At 39.8% G+C, this 15,136-nt stretch overlaps 1 protein-coding gene across 1 annotated transcript in view; it reads left to right on the top strand.

Annotated features, from left to right (window-relative positions):
• FGD6 (FYVE, RhoGEF and PH domain containing 6) overlaps positions 1–15,136 on the top strand; it is a 103,452-nt gene that overhangs the window by 74,659 nt on the left and 13,657 nt on the right. The window contains exons 12-18 of the mRNA XM_044981189.1: positions 438–506; positions 2,074–2,157; positions 3,295–3,374; positions 7,216–7,318; positions 8,272–8,418; positions 9,389–9,491; positions 11,283–11,410. Coding sequence (XP_044837124.1) covers positions 438–506; positions 2,074–2,157; positions 3,295–3,374; positions 7,216–7,318; positions 8,272–8,418; positions 9,389–9,491; positions 11,283–11,410 — 714 coding nt within the window. The remainder of the gene's footprint in view (positions 1–437; positions 507–2,073; positions 2,158–3,294; positions 3,375–7,215; positions 7,319–8,271; positions 8,419–9,388; positions 9,492–11,282; positions 11,411–15,136) is intronic.

Raw genomic sequence — 15,136 nt, 5'->3', positions numbered from 1 at the left:
GGATCAACTTCTCATAAGAAGCTAGGTCAGTTGATATTGAGGCCCATTAATTTATTGCAGATGGGACCTTCTTCCAGTGTCCAAGTATTGGTTTTATATTGTGCTAAGCAGACCTAATTCCAATAAGTTCCTCTTTTATTAATCCATTTATATTTATTATATTTGTAAGGATACCTAGGGATAATTATGCAGGAGTACATTTTTTATAACAGGTTTATCTAAAATGCTAATCTGCAAGTTTTGTATTCCAGAACAGGAAATCTTTCTTCATGATCATTTGTGCTTGATGTGTTTTACTTCGTGTCTTTTATGAAATTTCAAACACATCTATGGCACTAAATGAATAAGAATTTTCAAGAGAGAAGCTTATTAATGCAGTTTTTGTGCCCTCAACAGCTAAGTTTTGCAATATTTGTTTATCTTCTTTAACTTGCCAGGTCTTTCTCAAAGAAGGAACGTTGATGAAGCTTTCCAGGAAGGTCATGCAGCCGCGAATGTTTTTTCTGGTAAGATGCCATGTACATTTCTATGTGCCTAATGCCAGAGTAATTGAATAGTGGTAGAAACATTCACACCACAAATGTAAATAACTGGCAACTTCAGCTGACTGTTGAAAAAAAAATTGTGCATTTTATATGCAGTTTGTATCACTGTTTTGCGTGTTCAGCAAGATGATTTGTGTACATTAAAAGATAAACAAAAAATCCCAGTTATAAAATTCTTTCTGCTTGACCAAAATTCAGTCACTGTTTTTAAGAACTTTTTGAGAAAAGAGTCTGAGGTTTTGAAAAGCTGAGACTACTACTCTAGTCCTTTGAATTCTAATAGATTTGAAAATCCAAAATCTGGTGTCCAGAACATTACAGGTCTGTCGCATCTTACGCGCATTTAACATGCGCGATTTCAGCTTTACACGGTCGGCAAAAACAAAAAAAAGAGAAAAATAACAATTTAAATACTGTACCTGTAGTGTGGGCAATTCCGCCCGCCATTACACTCAATGTAAGTTTGACTATACGCGATTTTGGCTTTACACGCTGACTGCAGAACGTAACCCCAGCGTAAGATACGACAGACCTGGACTTGTCACATTTTTAACAAGTTTATAGTGTATCTTTGGATTGGGCACTGGGCTGGGAGCCAAGGGTCCTAGGTTCTATTCCTGGCCTTGCTGCTGACCTGCTCTGTGACCTTGGCTAAGTCGCACAATTTCTCTGTGTCTGCTTCCCTGCCCATCCTTTGTCTGTCTAGTCTATTTAGACATAAATGCTTTGAGGCAGGATCTGACTCTTACTATATTTTGTGTGGTGTCTGGCCCAGTGAGGCACCATCTTAGCTGGTGCTAGTGTAATACCGATAATATAGTAGCTCCTCAAATTTAGTGAAGTCTTGAGCACCAACTTGGACAAAATGCAGTCCAGAGCCAAGCTTCAGTCCAGAATGCCGTATGAAATACCACTATGTGCTCTTCATTGTTTGTATTTGTTCAGCATTCATTTGTGATATGAGTAACTAGAGATGCACATACTACCCTAGGCACAGGCAACCTTAATTCTGGCATTTCCTAACTTGAGTGCTTGATTTTGCAACTTTACTAGTGTTCTCTGAATGCAGTTTTTTCTGTGTGTAATACAACTTTTATTTGCAAGAAACTGTTCCTTATGGGTTTCAATGGCCTGTTCCCTGACATCAGTACTCCCAGTTTGCCCATAAATAATGTACTTTTCATTGATAAATAGCTTTTTAATTTTGGGAATTCCCTTTCAGCTTTTAAAAAAATCTTTGTGCAGAGAATGTGACACAAATGTTTACATAACTAAAATGTTAATAGAGCTGTATTCTTACCTACACTGTATACATGAACATTTGTTACAAGTAAATAGAACTCTCTTCTCAGAATCCAAACTAAAGTAATAGCATGTAGAGGACACGTTTCTAGACTCTAAATGTCTACCTTCAATGCATGCGTATCAGTTCTATACAAATTTCACACATTTTCAGTACACTATTGTTGAAACTATCTTTTTTTATTTAATCCTTTAGCCATTTGAAAGTGTTTGTTTTGTATTGCAGTTTAATGATGCTCTGTTATATACAACTCCAGTACAGTCTGGCATGTATAAACTCAACAACATGCTTTCATTGGCTGGAATGAAGGTGAGATCTCTTCTATGGCAATTTTTTGTCAAAACGTATCTGAACTCCTGCATGTAATTTTTCCATAGACAAGTATGTTTATTGTTGGAAAGAAATACAAGTTGCTTATATTAAGAGCCATGATAGAACCATATTCTTTGTTGCATGGTATGGGCCTTTGGGCCATTAATAACAATCCTTTAAAAAATGTATTCATTGTTGGGGGCCAGTTGGAAGAAGAGGAGGAGAATTGTAATGCTATCAAAGGGGAGAAACAGAGAGATTAGTGTTGGCTGGCCTGGGAAGGCTTCCTCAGGCAGTTCTACTATTGCACCTTAATATTAACTGCCTTGGGTCCAGCATTAGGCTTCCCTAAAACAAAGGCTGCCTACTTGTGTATGTATGGCTGCCCCTCCCCTGCCTCATGGCCATTCTGACTCTTTTGCCCACCCTCAAAAAACACACACCTCTCTGATTGCCTGAGAACTTTCTGGTAGGCCAAACCCTCCACAGCTGGGTTTCTCCAAAGACTGCCAAACCTAGGGGGAAATACAGGAGTTAGGAGGAGGGGTACAGTCTCAGGCCTTCAGGAAAAGTCCCCAGAGTTGACCCCCCTCTTTTTTTAATTGTACCTTTCCTATAACCCCTCTGAAAAGTGTTGTGTCCGGCCATTTCCCAGCTGGAATATCCTGAGCTGTAGCAAGAAACTTCTGTTACATACACTGACATAGACAGACACGGCTGTTAGGGGACACTGGTACAGTAGGACAAACTGCCTTCTGCTCCTGCTCAGGAGTTAAGTGTCTTATCCATGATGCTGCCAGAGAAAAGGCCCAAGTTCAGCTGAAGACCCAGATTCACAGGAGACCGCATGAGAGACTATTTACAAGACTGCATTCTGTGTTTTGTCATGTCAGCAAATATCCTGGGGTGGCTACATAAACACTCAACCTAGAAAGTCAGTTACACTTGAAACTCGGGATTTCAGAAGTGATAGGCTGGTGCATGAGTTCCTACTGTTGTGCTATTTCCTGTCCAGTTTTTATTCTTTCTGCAAGAGAAAAGTCTATTGCTTTAATTCACCTGTTGTTACAGGTATCTCCTTGAAGTCATATTGATTCATTTTCAATTAAGAGTTGTTTTCTATGTCCATTGTAGGTTAGAAAACCAACCCAGGAAGCTTATCAAAATGAGTTGAACATAGAAAGCGTAGAGCGATCCTTCATACTCTCAGCAAGGTAAATAATCCTAAGTAAATAATGTATATTAAATAGCACACGTTTTTCAAATACAATACATAAACTATGAAGCTGCATATTGTCTAAGTTTACACTCATTGTTTTGAATTTGTGCAATGAAGGTTGCTCTCATCTACAATAGTAACTCTAGAAGCATGGAGAATTTGTAGAGGGTTCCTCAAATGAAGACAAACTAGTTTCAATTGCCTCTCCTCGTGTTATTTAAGTTGTGTTATTTTAGATGATCACCGAGTTGTAGCTAATGAGTTTTTAAGTTCATGTAATGCCACTGCTGTGCAGTTCACCTTGATTTCTAGGGAAAACTTCCCCCAAGTTCGGATTCTGTACCAAAGGAGGTTAGTCTTTGAACTGTCTGGGCAATGACTACCATTTGTATCAGAATTTTGCTCACACCATTATATTTGTTTAACTGTTCACTAGACTGAAAAGACAGAAAGTATGAGTTTTATTCAAGTCACCTAATACCCTATGAGAATTATTTATTGCTATCTTTTGAGGAGAAAAAATGCTGTTCCTTTTTAAAAAAAAAAAAAAAAAAAAAAGTCTAAAAATGTTCACTTAAATAGTTTTATTTTAGGCTTTGAAAAGAGAGATTTAATTCTGGACTTTTTTTCTGTTTCTGCTTCTCTTCCAAAGTTACTGCTAAGTGATGACATTTCTCTGTCACTGCTTTTTAGCATTAACAAGGGGAGACATGAAACCCAGCAATAAAATACTGATGTGATAACGAGGCTTTTGATATAAGTTTGAGGGGATATAAGTTTGATATAAGTAGCACAGATGTCATTAGAACAGGAAACAGATTGCATTTTGAAGCTTCAAAATACAAGGTGGCATTAAATTATTGAATCATAAAAAACAGATACAGTGTTGACTTTAGCCAAAACTTCCTTCACATTTTGGCTCCCACATATATGAATCAAGTCAATGGTGTTAGGAAAATATGTTGCTGTTACCAGCAAACTAAATCCTCTCAGGTAGCATTCAGAGTATTCATTGCCACTAAATTATTGTAGAAAAGCTCTTATCCGCCTTTGTGAAGCAGTCTTTTCGAAAGGCTTGATTCTCCTATTCTAGCTGTTTAGAGAATTTGAGCCATGAGTGTTGTACATTGTGCGCTGTAACAATACTGATGTCAATGAGCAAAGATACATTCCCTCTTCTTTTTGCAAAATAGCAGTAGTGTGGGCTTCGTCATGCTCTGTGACCTTGCATCTATTGACTTCAGGATGTCTGCACAAAACAGTGTTTAAAACAGAGAGGCACCCAAGTTAACATTGTCTAAGCAGCCAAAGGAAGTAGCACAGTTGTGCCTGAGTAATAGCAGTTATCTGTAACTGGGGATTGAAAAGAAGTGTTGTATGTATTTACATTTATCTCTAATGCAGACATTTTGCATATTGGGCGAAGGATGCATTGCACACAGCATAAGACTTGATTCTGCACCTGTTGAAGTCAGTGACAGTTTTACCATTGAATGCTGCAGTCAGTGCAGATTCAGACCTTTGGTGCTTAGGTGCCACAATGACTGAGCACTTCACAAATATGTAGGAAGAGCCTTGACACAAATGCAGGATAGGACTATACCAACTCTGCTCTGGCTAATATGATGCTTTATGGAAATGACACTGAATTATCCTTAAAATTATTGGGGTGCCAAATGAACATACCTACATACATATAATTGAATCTTAACAATTGAGATTATAGGTTTGTTTGGTTTCACTGTTCAGGGGAAATTAACATTTCAGAATGATGCATGGGAATGATACTTTAATTGTAAATGAAGGAAATAACTGAGAGACTCCTCTGCATATATAGACTGTAGCTTTGGTTAAGGGGTTGTGATTTTTTCCCCATGTAAATGACACTATTATAAAAATAGATTATAATTTCCAAAGGATGAATGCATAGCACTTATTTCTTCTAACTTTTGTGCCCGAAAATTGTTTCTATCAAACTTGGTGAAATACTTTTTATATGCGAAAAATTTGGTGGAATCAAACTGTTCCCTAGCAGAGAGGTGTTAGCAGTGTTAAAAAAAACAAAACAAAACAAAAAAAAAACCATGCTACTGCTGTAATAGGTGCTAATTGTGGCACACTTTTTGGACAGCGGCAATTGAGGTCACTGCTTGTTAGGTCCTTAGAAATTTAACACTTAGAAGTGGCCCCACCATCTCTGAATTAAGGCATATTGATACTAGAAATGCTGCTTCTGTGTTTCTATAAAACTTCATTTTCTAGTGTTGTCACTTTTGATTCTGTGGGAGCATTCAATTCTCTTCTTTTTTAAAATAAAATAAATCAGTGCTTGTCTAGCTTGTTGAAGCTATCTAGGCAAGAATTGTGATTTAAACAATAATGATAGAAGCACAAGGCATTTACTAGGGGTTAATGACCAGTTGGGAGAAGATGTCCCAACGTGCAGTTGAAGATTTCCAGCTGTAATTAATCCTCAGGAAATGCCCAATGCCAAAGTCATTATATCTGTTATAAGATGAACAGGGTATGTGAGCTGGGGGGAAAGGTATATGGATTTTTTTCAATGACTGATACAATTTCCATCAGTATGTAGAATGGATGTGTAGTGAATCAATCACCTACATACAGACTGTATGTCTCATCTTTCAGTATCATTCATCTTATTATATTTCATTCTCATGGCTTTTGGGTCTCATTTGGCAATTTAATGTTTTTTCCAGTGTGCTCATACTCTGTGTGTTCCAAAACAGGTCAAATAAAATTCTTACCAGACTTTCGAGAGACAGGCTTCCCTTCTGCTATTTTTACTGACAGCCATATTTAATATGTTCAGTACACACAACAGAACTGAAGTTTTAAAAGACACTAAAGGAAAAGTTAAAATTTTTACAAACTTAACATAGCAAAACTTTGCCCATTTCCTAGCGGAGATATAGGTGTAAATAGATATCTTGCAAATCTTATTGGCAGTTTGATCTAATGGCTGTGTGAAGGTCTAGACGGCACTCTGGTCTGTACAGAACTCCAGAATTTAGTTTTCGTAAGTTAATAATGAGAACACTGTGGCCCTGCAAACCTGTAGCACATAATTGATTTCAGTGGGACTGCTAAAGTGAATAAATGCTGAATGTTTGCAGGATTAGGGACTGGACTGTGCACTTGTGTTAGTTAATGTGCACTATGGATGCTCAGCCAACAACTCTGAAAATTGGGCCACTTACAATTTAGTTGCTTAAATATAGATTTAGCAGGGTAATTAAAGGCAACGAAATTTTGAAAACTTTCGTCAGAATCTCTGAGCCATAGAAGTTGGCTTAGACATGACCATTCCAGAACGAATGCATATTGGCTTTTCCTCACTGGATAAAAAAACAACATAAGTAAATATTTGGATTTGGCAAAATCTTCTTCCTAGTGGGAGGGATAGTCAAAGGGCCAATAGTACGTAGCTCTGCTCCTGCCTATATCTTGTCTCTTCTTTTTCACAGATTAGACCAGCATTCTACTAATCCCGATTCGGTCGTCTTTTTATCCCCGTTGCATGAGGGCCCCCAAGTTTTCTTCTATGTTGCCCCTTACATCTGGAATTGTCCTGCCTGAGCCTATATATCGCACAACTTCAGTTGCCTCCAAATCCATGCTCTAAATCTACTTCTCTTTAATGCTCTATCTATACTCAACACTCCCACATCAACCTAATATAATCTAAACTGATAGTCATTAAAAACAACAAAGAAATAACGTGATGTGTGCCTGGCAAAAACCACGCCATAGCCAGAGTCACTTTTTAGACATTTTTAATGTTGACCATACTTCAATGTCTTTGACACCAACAGTTCTGCTACAGAAAGAGATGAATGGTTAGAAGCCATCTCCAGATCAATTGAAGACTATACAAAGAAGAGAATCACATTTAACCCAAGTAAAAGTCTTGAAGAGGTATACCACACCATTCTCTTTGATTTCTTTGGGCATGAATCTATTTTCTACTATGTATTAAAACTCAGCACAGCACTTTAGAAAAGAAAATTGGCAAGTACTAATAATAGAACAGAATTTGAGATGTATATCTTTCCTAGTTTCATTAATAAAATTCAGATGTGGGTTCTCAGCAATCCGAAGAACAGGAGAAAAAGGGTTAGATATCCATCCATTCTAGTCCTTAAAACAGAGTAACGCTAGCTAAGATAATGGACGTAAACAAACTGGAATATCTTGGGGGGTGGGGCATGATCTGATCACTTAAGCGGTAGTCCTGTACTAGATCAATACAGCGGCTGCTGGAGCAGTCTGGAGCGTTGCTGCAGCAGTGTGGTCTAAACACCACTGAAATCTGACCTGGGCATCCCTTGGTACAGCTGGAGAGGTGGCCAAACCAAATGATATTGTGACCTGGTACACAGGGAGGGAGTCTGCTTCTGTATGGTGGAGTGCAGTGGAGTCCATCTAGAACTTGATTCCTGGTGGCACCAGCTCATGCTCTGTGTGGGTGAGAGGGAGGGGAGACTCCCTGGCCAGGGGAGAACCAAGGTCCCTATGGCAGGAGGGGGGCGAGATGAACAGGGACCAGAATGGGATCTCTGTAGGGGAGGGAGAGAAACGCCAGCATTTGCCGGAACTCCCTCCCCTGAAATATCCGAATTGGCAGCACTGAAATAGAGATTTATTAGCACCTGTATGATTCAATGAAATAATTTCAGCGTCTTCTTTTAGAGCTCAGTTGTGATAATGTTGCTGGTGAACTAGCAGAGAATCTGTATTTAAGACACTTCTCAGTTACATTAATGGAGAATCCTTAGGAAACTGAATACTTGTATTTAACCTTGATAATTCAGTGGTGAAAAATACATTACTGCTTGTAATTTAATGGAGATCCATCTCCATTTTCGCAGGCAGATCCAGAGAAAGAGGATGAAGATAGTCCTCTTGGATCAAAGGCTCCCATCTGGGTTCCTGATACTAGAGCCACTATGTGTATGATCTGTACTAGTGAATTCACATTGACCTGGAGAAGACATCACTGCAGGGCATGTGGAAAGGTTGGGTGATCTTGTAACTTCCTTCCTTTGCAAGAGTCATTCAAGATTTTTGTTTCCATATGGGAGAATTTGATTGCATTAAAACACATTAGCAATATTGCTGTGTTGAGAGAACATTATACCTTAGGTGAAAATAACATGATTTCCTACTCTAAATATCCTTGTTATTAGACCACTTCTCTAGTTAAACCTATCCAGTGCTTGTCATATTTTACATTTCAGGAGAAAAAAATGACGTATGTCCTTCACTCCTTCAGTAGCACAATGCATACCAAGAAAATTAACTTAAATATTCAAAGTATCTTTTTCACTGGCTGTGAGTTAAGGTTGAACCCATTTTGAGAGACTTCCAAACAACGCATACCCATGAAACTAGGGAAAAAAAGATTGTATATTTTATTGCTGTCTTGACATAGTCACATTTCACATCTTACTTTTTAGTCAAATGGGAATTCAGTATTCAGTGTAGTTGAAACACATCAATTTCTCCATAACACAGACAAGAGGATAGATAATATAACTAGATAGATATTGTGATCATCTTTAAAATACAAGTTTTAAAAAACTGAGCATGTTTCTTAATAAACTTGTAGATGAGATTTGACAATACAATAACAATTTGCTAATTTACACTTTGCTAGTCCATAAATTTGATATTTCTCACTAATCCAGGAGTCTCACCCCCCATTCTTAGATTTTTATTTTATTGTTCAAAATATTCTGTACAAAATCAGAAAATGATATAACTATTTTATATTGTCAGTCACGTAAAATCAGTTCTGGAAAGAGTATTTTGTGTGGAACATCCCTGTGAATTAGCATGCATGTCCCTCCAAACCCTCACATTGTAAAATTGTTACTTGTTTGGGGCTCAACAGCATGGGTTTAGTGAAACTCTGATATACGTTTTTAAGGGATTGGTGTGCGTGTGGTTGTGCATGCTATATAATAACGTTTTACATGTTTTCAGATTGTCTGCCAAGCATGTTCCACAAATAAACATGGCTTAGACTATATGAAAAACCAACCAGCAAGAGTGTGTGATCATTGCTTCAAAGAACTACAGAAACAAGGTAGAGGGAAACCTTTTTTTTCAATCGATCTCTCTCTGTCTTGTAATTATATAGCCCCCATTTCCATAGTATCTGAGCACCTCACAATCTTTACTGCATTTATCCTCCCAGCAGCCCTGTGAGGTTGGGTACTGGTAACCTGTTTTACAGATGGGAGAACTGAGGCACAGACACACCAAATGACTTGCCCAAGGTCACACAAGAAGTCTGTGGCAGAGCAGGGAACTGAATGCCGCGCTAGCACCTAACCACTAGACCATCCTTCCTCTTGGACCCAGAGACCAGTGTTGTTATTTCCAGTATTATTATGTGATTTCAAGGTGACTTTTCCAGGGCTCTTGTTGTAAAGCAGAGGCTGCTCAGGAGCTTTGCCCACGCCACCTGCAATTTCCACCTTCAGCTGCTAGTGGATGCTGTGCTGCAGGTAGCTGCAGCAGTTGTCTAGAGTACTGGGGCACCCATTGCATCCTGAGCTGTGTCACAGTCACAGAGCAGGTGCAGCAGAACAGAGCACCCTATCGCTTCCCATCACGCTGACCAGTATTCTCTCATTCTTTCCTTGTACTCCCCCATCTGTCTACCTATATCCATCTGTATTGTTTTGCCTTATACTTAGATTGTAAGCTCTTTGGAGCAGGGACTGTGTTTTTTTGTTCTGCGTTTGTACACCACCTAGCACAATGGGGTCCAGGTCTATGATTAGGACTTCTAGGCGCTAGAGTAACATACATAATCCATACTAATAATAATCACCACCCTCAGCCACAAGCAGGAAGGGGGAGTTAATGGAGGTAGGCCCATGGGACAGCCCTCTTACCTGCAGGCCGGCCACAGGGAGCCACTAGTGATGCCTGCCAGGGGAATGGAGGGGAAGGGTGTGGGAGGCTGTAGGACCTTGCTGAGGAGATTGGGGGAGGGCAGGGCCAGCTCCAGGCACCAGCATTCCAAGCTGGTGCTTGGGGTGGCAGTCCCTGTTGTTTTGCCCCCAAGTAGCGCGTCGAATTGCCGCCATGGGCGGCAGGGCCAGTCCGTGCGCCTTTAGGGCGGCAGGCGCATTTCCGCGGCGGCGGCAGCTTCTATATTTAGCTGTCCTCGGCGGCTTCAGCTAAACATAGAAGCTGCCGCCAAATTGCCGCCGCCGCGAAAACGCGCCTGCCGCCCTAAGGGCACATGGACTTCCTCCCCCCGCCTGCCCGCGGCGGCAATTCGGCGCGCTGCTTGGGGCGGCGAAAACTGTAGAGCCGGCCCTGGGGGAGGGGGCCTGAGTTGGGGAGAGAAAGCATGCTCAGGGAGTTGGGGTCTGCAGGACCTTGCTGGGTGGGAGCGGGAAGCAGCAGGAGCCCCTGCCATTGGGTTTTTGGGTACTGAGGAGGAGTCAGGAAGCAGATGCAGAGGGGAATTGGGGCCTGCATTTTGTGTGGGGGAATATGTTGTGTGTAGTTAAGGTTGAATTTTCACCCTGTAATTGTCTTGTACACATGCGGGGTGGGCAGGGGGAGTTCAAAAGCAGGATTTATACTTTTTTATATTTCATGATTTTGGGGGCTCTGACTCGTGATATTGTAACTTTTGGAATTGGCAATACTGAGAGGCAAAATTCTTGTTGTTTAATATGGTTAGGAAATACAATATCATATGCAGTGTTTCAGAGATTAACTGTTTTTTGTTTTTTTTAAATTACCTTACACCAAACAGAAATTATAGTAGTGTTTAAAACTTCTTATAAGGAAAACTATGTATATGTTAGTCATCTGCAATGTAAAAGCACAGTGCATGTTATATACATTTTAGATAACCACTTCACTCCTAAGAGTGGATCTCCAGTGAACCATAAATCTCCATCCAGTGCCTTGTCTACAGTGTTACATAGTATTCCATCTGGGAGAAAACAGAAAAAAATTCCTGCTGCTCTCAAAGAAGTAAGTGTTTCTCTTAAACTTACCTCTCATCGCTGTTAAATCATCCATATTTAATAACAACAAAATTTAAAAAACTTTCTGATCTTTTTCAGACACTGCATTTAAAGGAAAGGGGAATTTTTCTGGTGACACAATGGCCATGTGTATGCGTACAGCGCTGCAGCTGTACTGATCCAGCTGCACTGTGTCTGGTGAAGATGTGAGCAGCAGAAGCTATGTTGGCAGGAGAAACTATCCTGCCAACATAGCGCTGCGCACACGAGTACTTATGTCAGTGTAACTTATGTCACTCAGGGCGGGAGAGAGTCTCTCACCACTGAGCGACATAGGTTATGCTAACATAGGCTGTAGTGTAGACCAGTGTTCCTTCTAATTTTTTACATCCATGTGCGGAATGAATTTTGTTATGTGCACCAATATGGAAGTGATGTGGGAGGGGATGGAGCCAAGATTCCACCCATTCCCCACCCACCTGCACTGAGGGTGGGATGTTATGGGAGTAAGCAAACACCCTATTAATTGTATGTGAATGGACTCAAAGTCCAGGTAGCTCACATAGGAGTGTTCTGACTTCCTCTTATTCTGTTGCACAGGCCTGTATCTAACCTCCAGTGATTACAGAAGTCTTCCTTCCAGCCCCCACGGAGGGGCATCATCCATGTAATTTTTGTAGCCGTAATGAGTATTCTGTGGAGTTGAGTAAGTTAGCAGTGGTATCGTAGGGTCAGAATGGAGGCTGGGTCTCTGCAAGTGCAGGGCAGCATACAGAAGATGCAATGGGGAGGGAATGTGAAAACCTCGAGTATATTTATTAAAATGATGTACTATGGAAAAATGCTACATAAGAGCTAGGTGGTGGCATTGTTTATTATTATGGATATGCTAACAATGGGTAAGACAGCCTTGTTCTTTTTTGATAGAACTGTGATGGAAATATATATGGTTCACCTTGACTCTCTTCACTTAGCTACTAGAACTGGCTTTTTGGTATTTTAACCATTTCTACCATGATGCTGTAATCTACAAGAACAAAACTTCATTTTGGTGATGGCTGATGGCAGTATGCACATTCTTTTCTCTGAGGTCAACCAAAAGGCAAAATTGTTTTCTTAAAATAAAAGCAGTCCCGCATCACTGGCGAGTGACAGCATGAGTTTTACATATGTAGATTAACTCCATCTGCCAATGGCAGGGATCATTTAGAATCCCAAAGGTGTGTGCATGTTATTTTATGTATTGGCTCTCATGTAGGCCTCATGGGACATGCAAGCACAAGAAGATTTGGTGGATTACATCTAATAATGTGATTTTTATTTTCAGTTTTTCTTAGGGGCTCAAATTGACATCAGGGAGTCACTGCATTCATGTTGTTAAAAGCATTACTCATTGACATTAGCTTCACAAGATACTCAGCTTGTTTTCTGAGAGTGTCTCAAGGTGGCAGTCATGCATTCCAACAGAAATCAGTGAAACACAAACGACATAGAATATATTAATTGGCATCTGAAAAGGCTGCCTATATTCCACTAAAACTTAGTGTTCTGTGCAATATCTTGTGTTTGAAGGATGCCAAAAATTTGGTCATACCATCTCCCAGTCTTCCAAGGGTGAGAATCCCTCTCACAGTCTTGGATTTCCCTTCCTAAGGAGGGAGTGCATATGACCTGGAAAGCAGCACCAAATAATACACAAATTCAAATTCACACTGGCAGCAGCATCATTTTAAAACTGAGGAAAATATAATAGACTCCTGGGTAGCAATGACTGACCTAGGAACAGTTACTGTATTCCTTGTGCACCCAAAATTGCCTTTGGATGCAAAGGAAGTTTTTGGTGCACAAGAAATGGGCTCTTAATTTTTTTAATACCACTGGACCTCTCAGAGAAACTTAGGTGAAAATATTTTTAAAAGGTCACTCTTATGAGGGAGAATCTTTTTCTGTCCTTTAGGAGAGAGCAAAAGGGTGTAATGGATTTCATGCTGTAAAAACCAAGGTACCACTGCAAGGGCTGGAAGAAATTTCCCTGCTGAAACATAAAATGTAGTTAATCTAATTTATTGCAGTTTGAAATATATACGTATTCCTTTTCCTGCTGTGGGAAGCATTTTTAGCACTCCCTGCAGCTTTGAGTTGCTCACATTTTGATATATCCCTTTGTAAGCATCTTGTAAGAAATTTTACACAAGACTTTCAGTGTATTGCCTGTCACTCTGCTGTGTCAACATTCCACATGAGGCTTGGCAGAGACAGCTAGGTCCCTCCTTAGCGGCTGTTAATTTTTCTTTAGACATGTTCCTTTCTAGAAAATGTCACTGAAAGTACTACTCAGAGCGTGAATGCTGTAAATATTTGAACGGGTAATGTAACGTTCATCCAAAAAAAGATCTGTTACTTGCAAAGATAATTGTTCAAATTGAGAACATAGTTTAAAATTGCACCACTTCGCAACCTGTTTTCTAGACAGGTATGTTGAATATTAGATCCACAGTCAGGCTGTTTTATGGTGGAAATATGAACATGCTATTTAATAAGAAATATTGTTAAGAATGTAACTTCCCCAGGTTTTTCATTTCTCAGTTTTATCAGTCGATAAGATTAATTTCTGTTGTTATAGCCCCATTGTCAGAACCACTTGGTAACATGTCCCTGTGTTTTATTGGCTTTCTTCCTATTGAGTTCTAATTATCCACTCCTGAGTGTCCAAATGTATTGGGTATTGTCTGAATGAATTGTTGATTGGGATTCGGCTGTATCAAGAAATCTTAGAGTTTGGGAAAGACAACAGCTTGAGAAGCATGTTGAAATACTTTGTGGCAAATTTTTTGCTGGTGTAAACTGGTGCAGTTCCATTTGGCCCAGTATGTGTCTTAGTACCTCAGTGGCTGACCAGTGGATTCCACCTTTGCATGTGAGCCATGGTGGTATTGTGGCTGCATTCTATTATTTTATATGCCTTATTAGGCACCCAGTAGGGTTTAGTATTAGTATCATGGGCAGGCTGACTGCACACTGATGGAAGTACCATGATGCCTTGGACAGTCTACTTATCATTACTGGGTGAGCACTAATAGTCACCACAGTTTCAGTGGCATAACGCGATGGTGTGCTTCTCCTATTTTCTCGAAATCCTCATTTGTGCTGCGTAAGTGTCCTGTTCCTCAAGTAGCCCTATTAAAAAATGAAGGGGCCACTTGTGAAATAAACTGCTGTTCAATAGGGGTGAGGAGGGCCAACGTGGTGTTCTGTGGGATAATGACCATTTGTTATTGCAGTGAAAAACAATTCTTTGTTGCAACATATGAAAAAAAAATCTGTTGCACATCTGGGATTTCTTATAGATCTTACGTAACTCAGAAATAAAATGAAAATCTCTGGAGACTATGCATGTGCGTGTGTGTAAAAAGCAACAGCAACTAATGTCTTTTATATGAACCTATAAGAATTTAGAATTTAATAAAGTGGAATTTTGCAGGTGACTATATAAGGACTGTCAAGGCAGTTTTATGAACCACCACTAGGTGGGACATAATCTGTTACCTACCCCAAGACTCCTCAGTTGCTCAGTCCTAATGTCTGGAGGGGAAAATGTCTGATTCACAATCTTTAATTTTGTATATTTCATTAGCTAAAGTAAGCGAAAAGCATAAAATAAAATGCATGCAAACAAATCAGATTAAAAGAGAGTGGGTTAAGGTTATATCATAGAATCAGTCTAATTAACTGG

This window comes from Mauremys mutica, chromosome 1 (genome assembly GCF_020497125.1).
Source record: "Mauremys mutica isolate MM-2020 ecotype Southern chromosome 1, ASM2049712v1, whole genome shotgun sequence".
NCBI lineage: Eukaryota > Metazoa > Chordata > Testudines > Geoemydidae > Mauremys > Mauremys mutica.
This window is presented reverse-complemented; position numbering and strand designations above follow the sequence as displayed.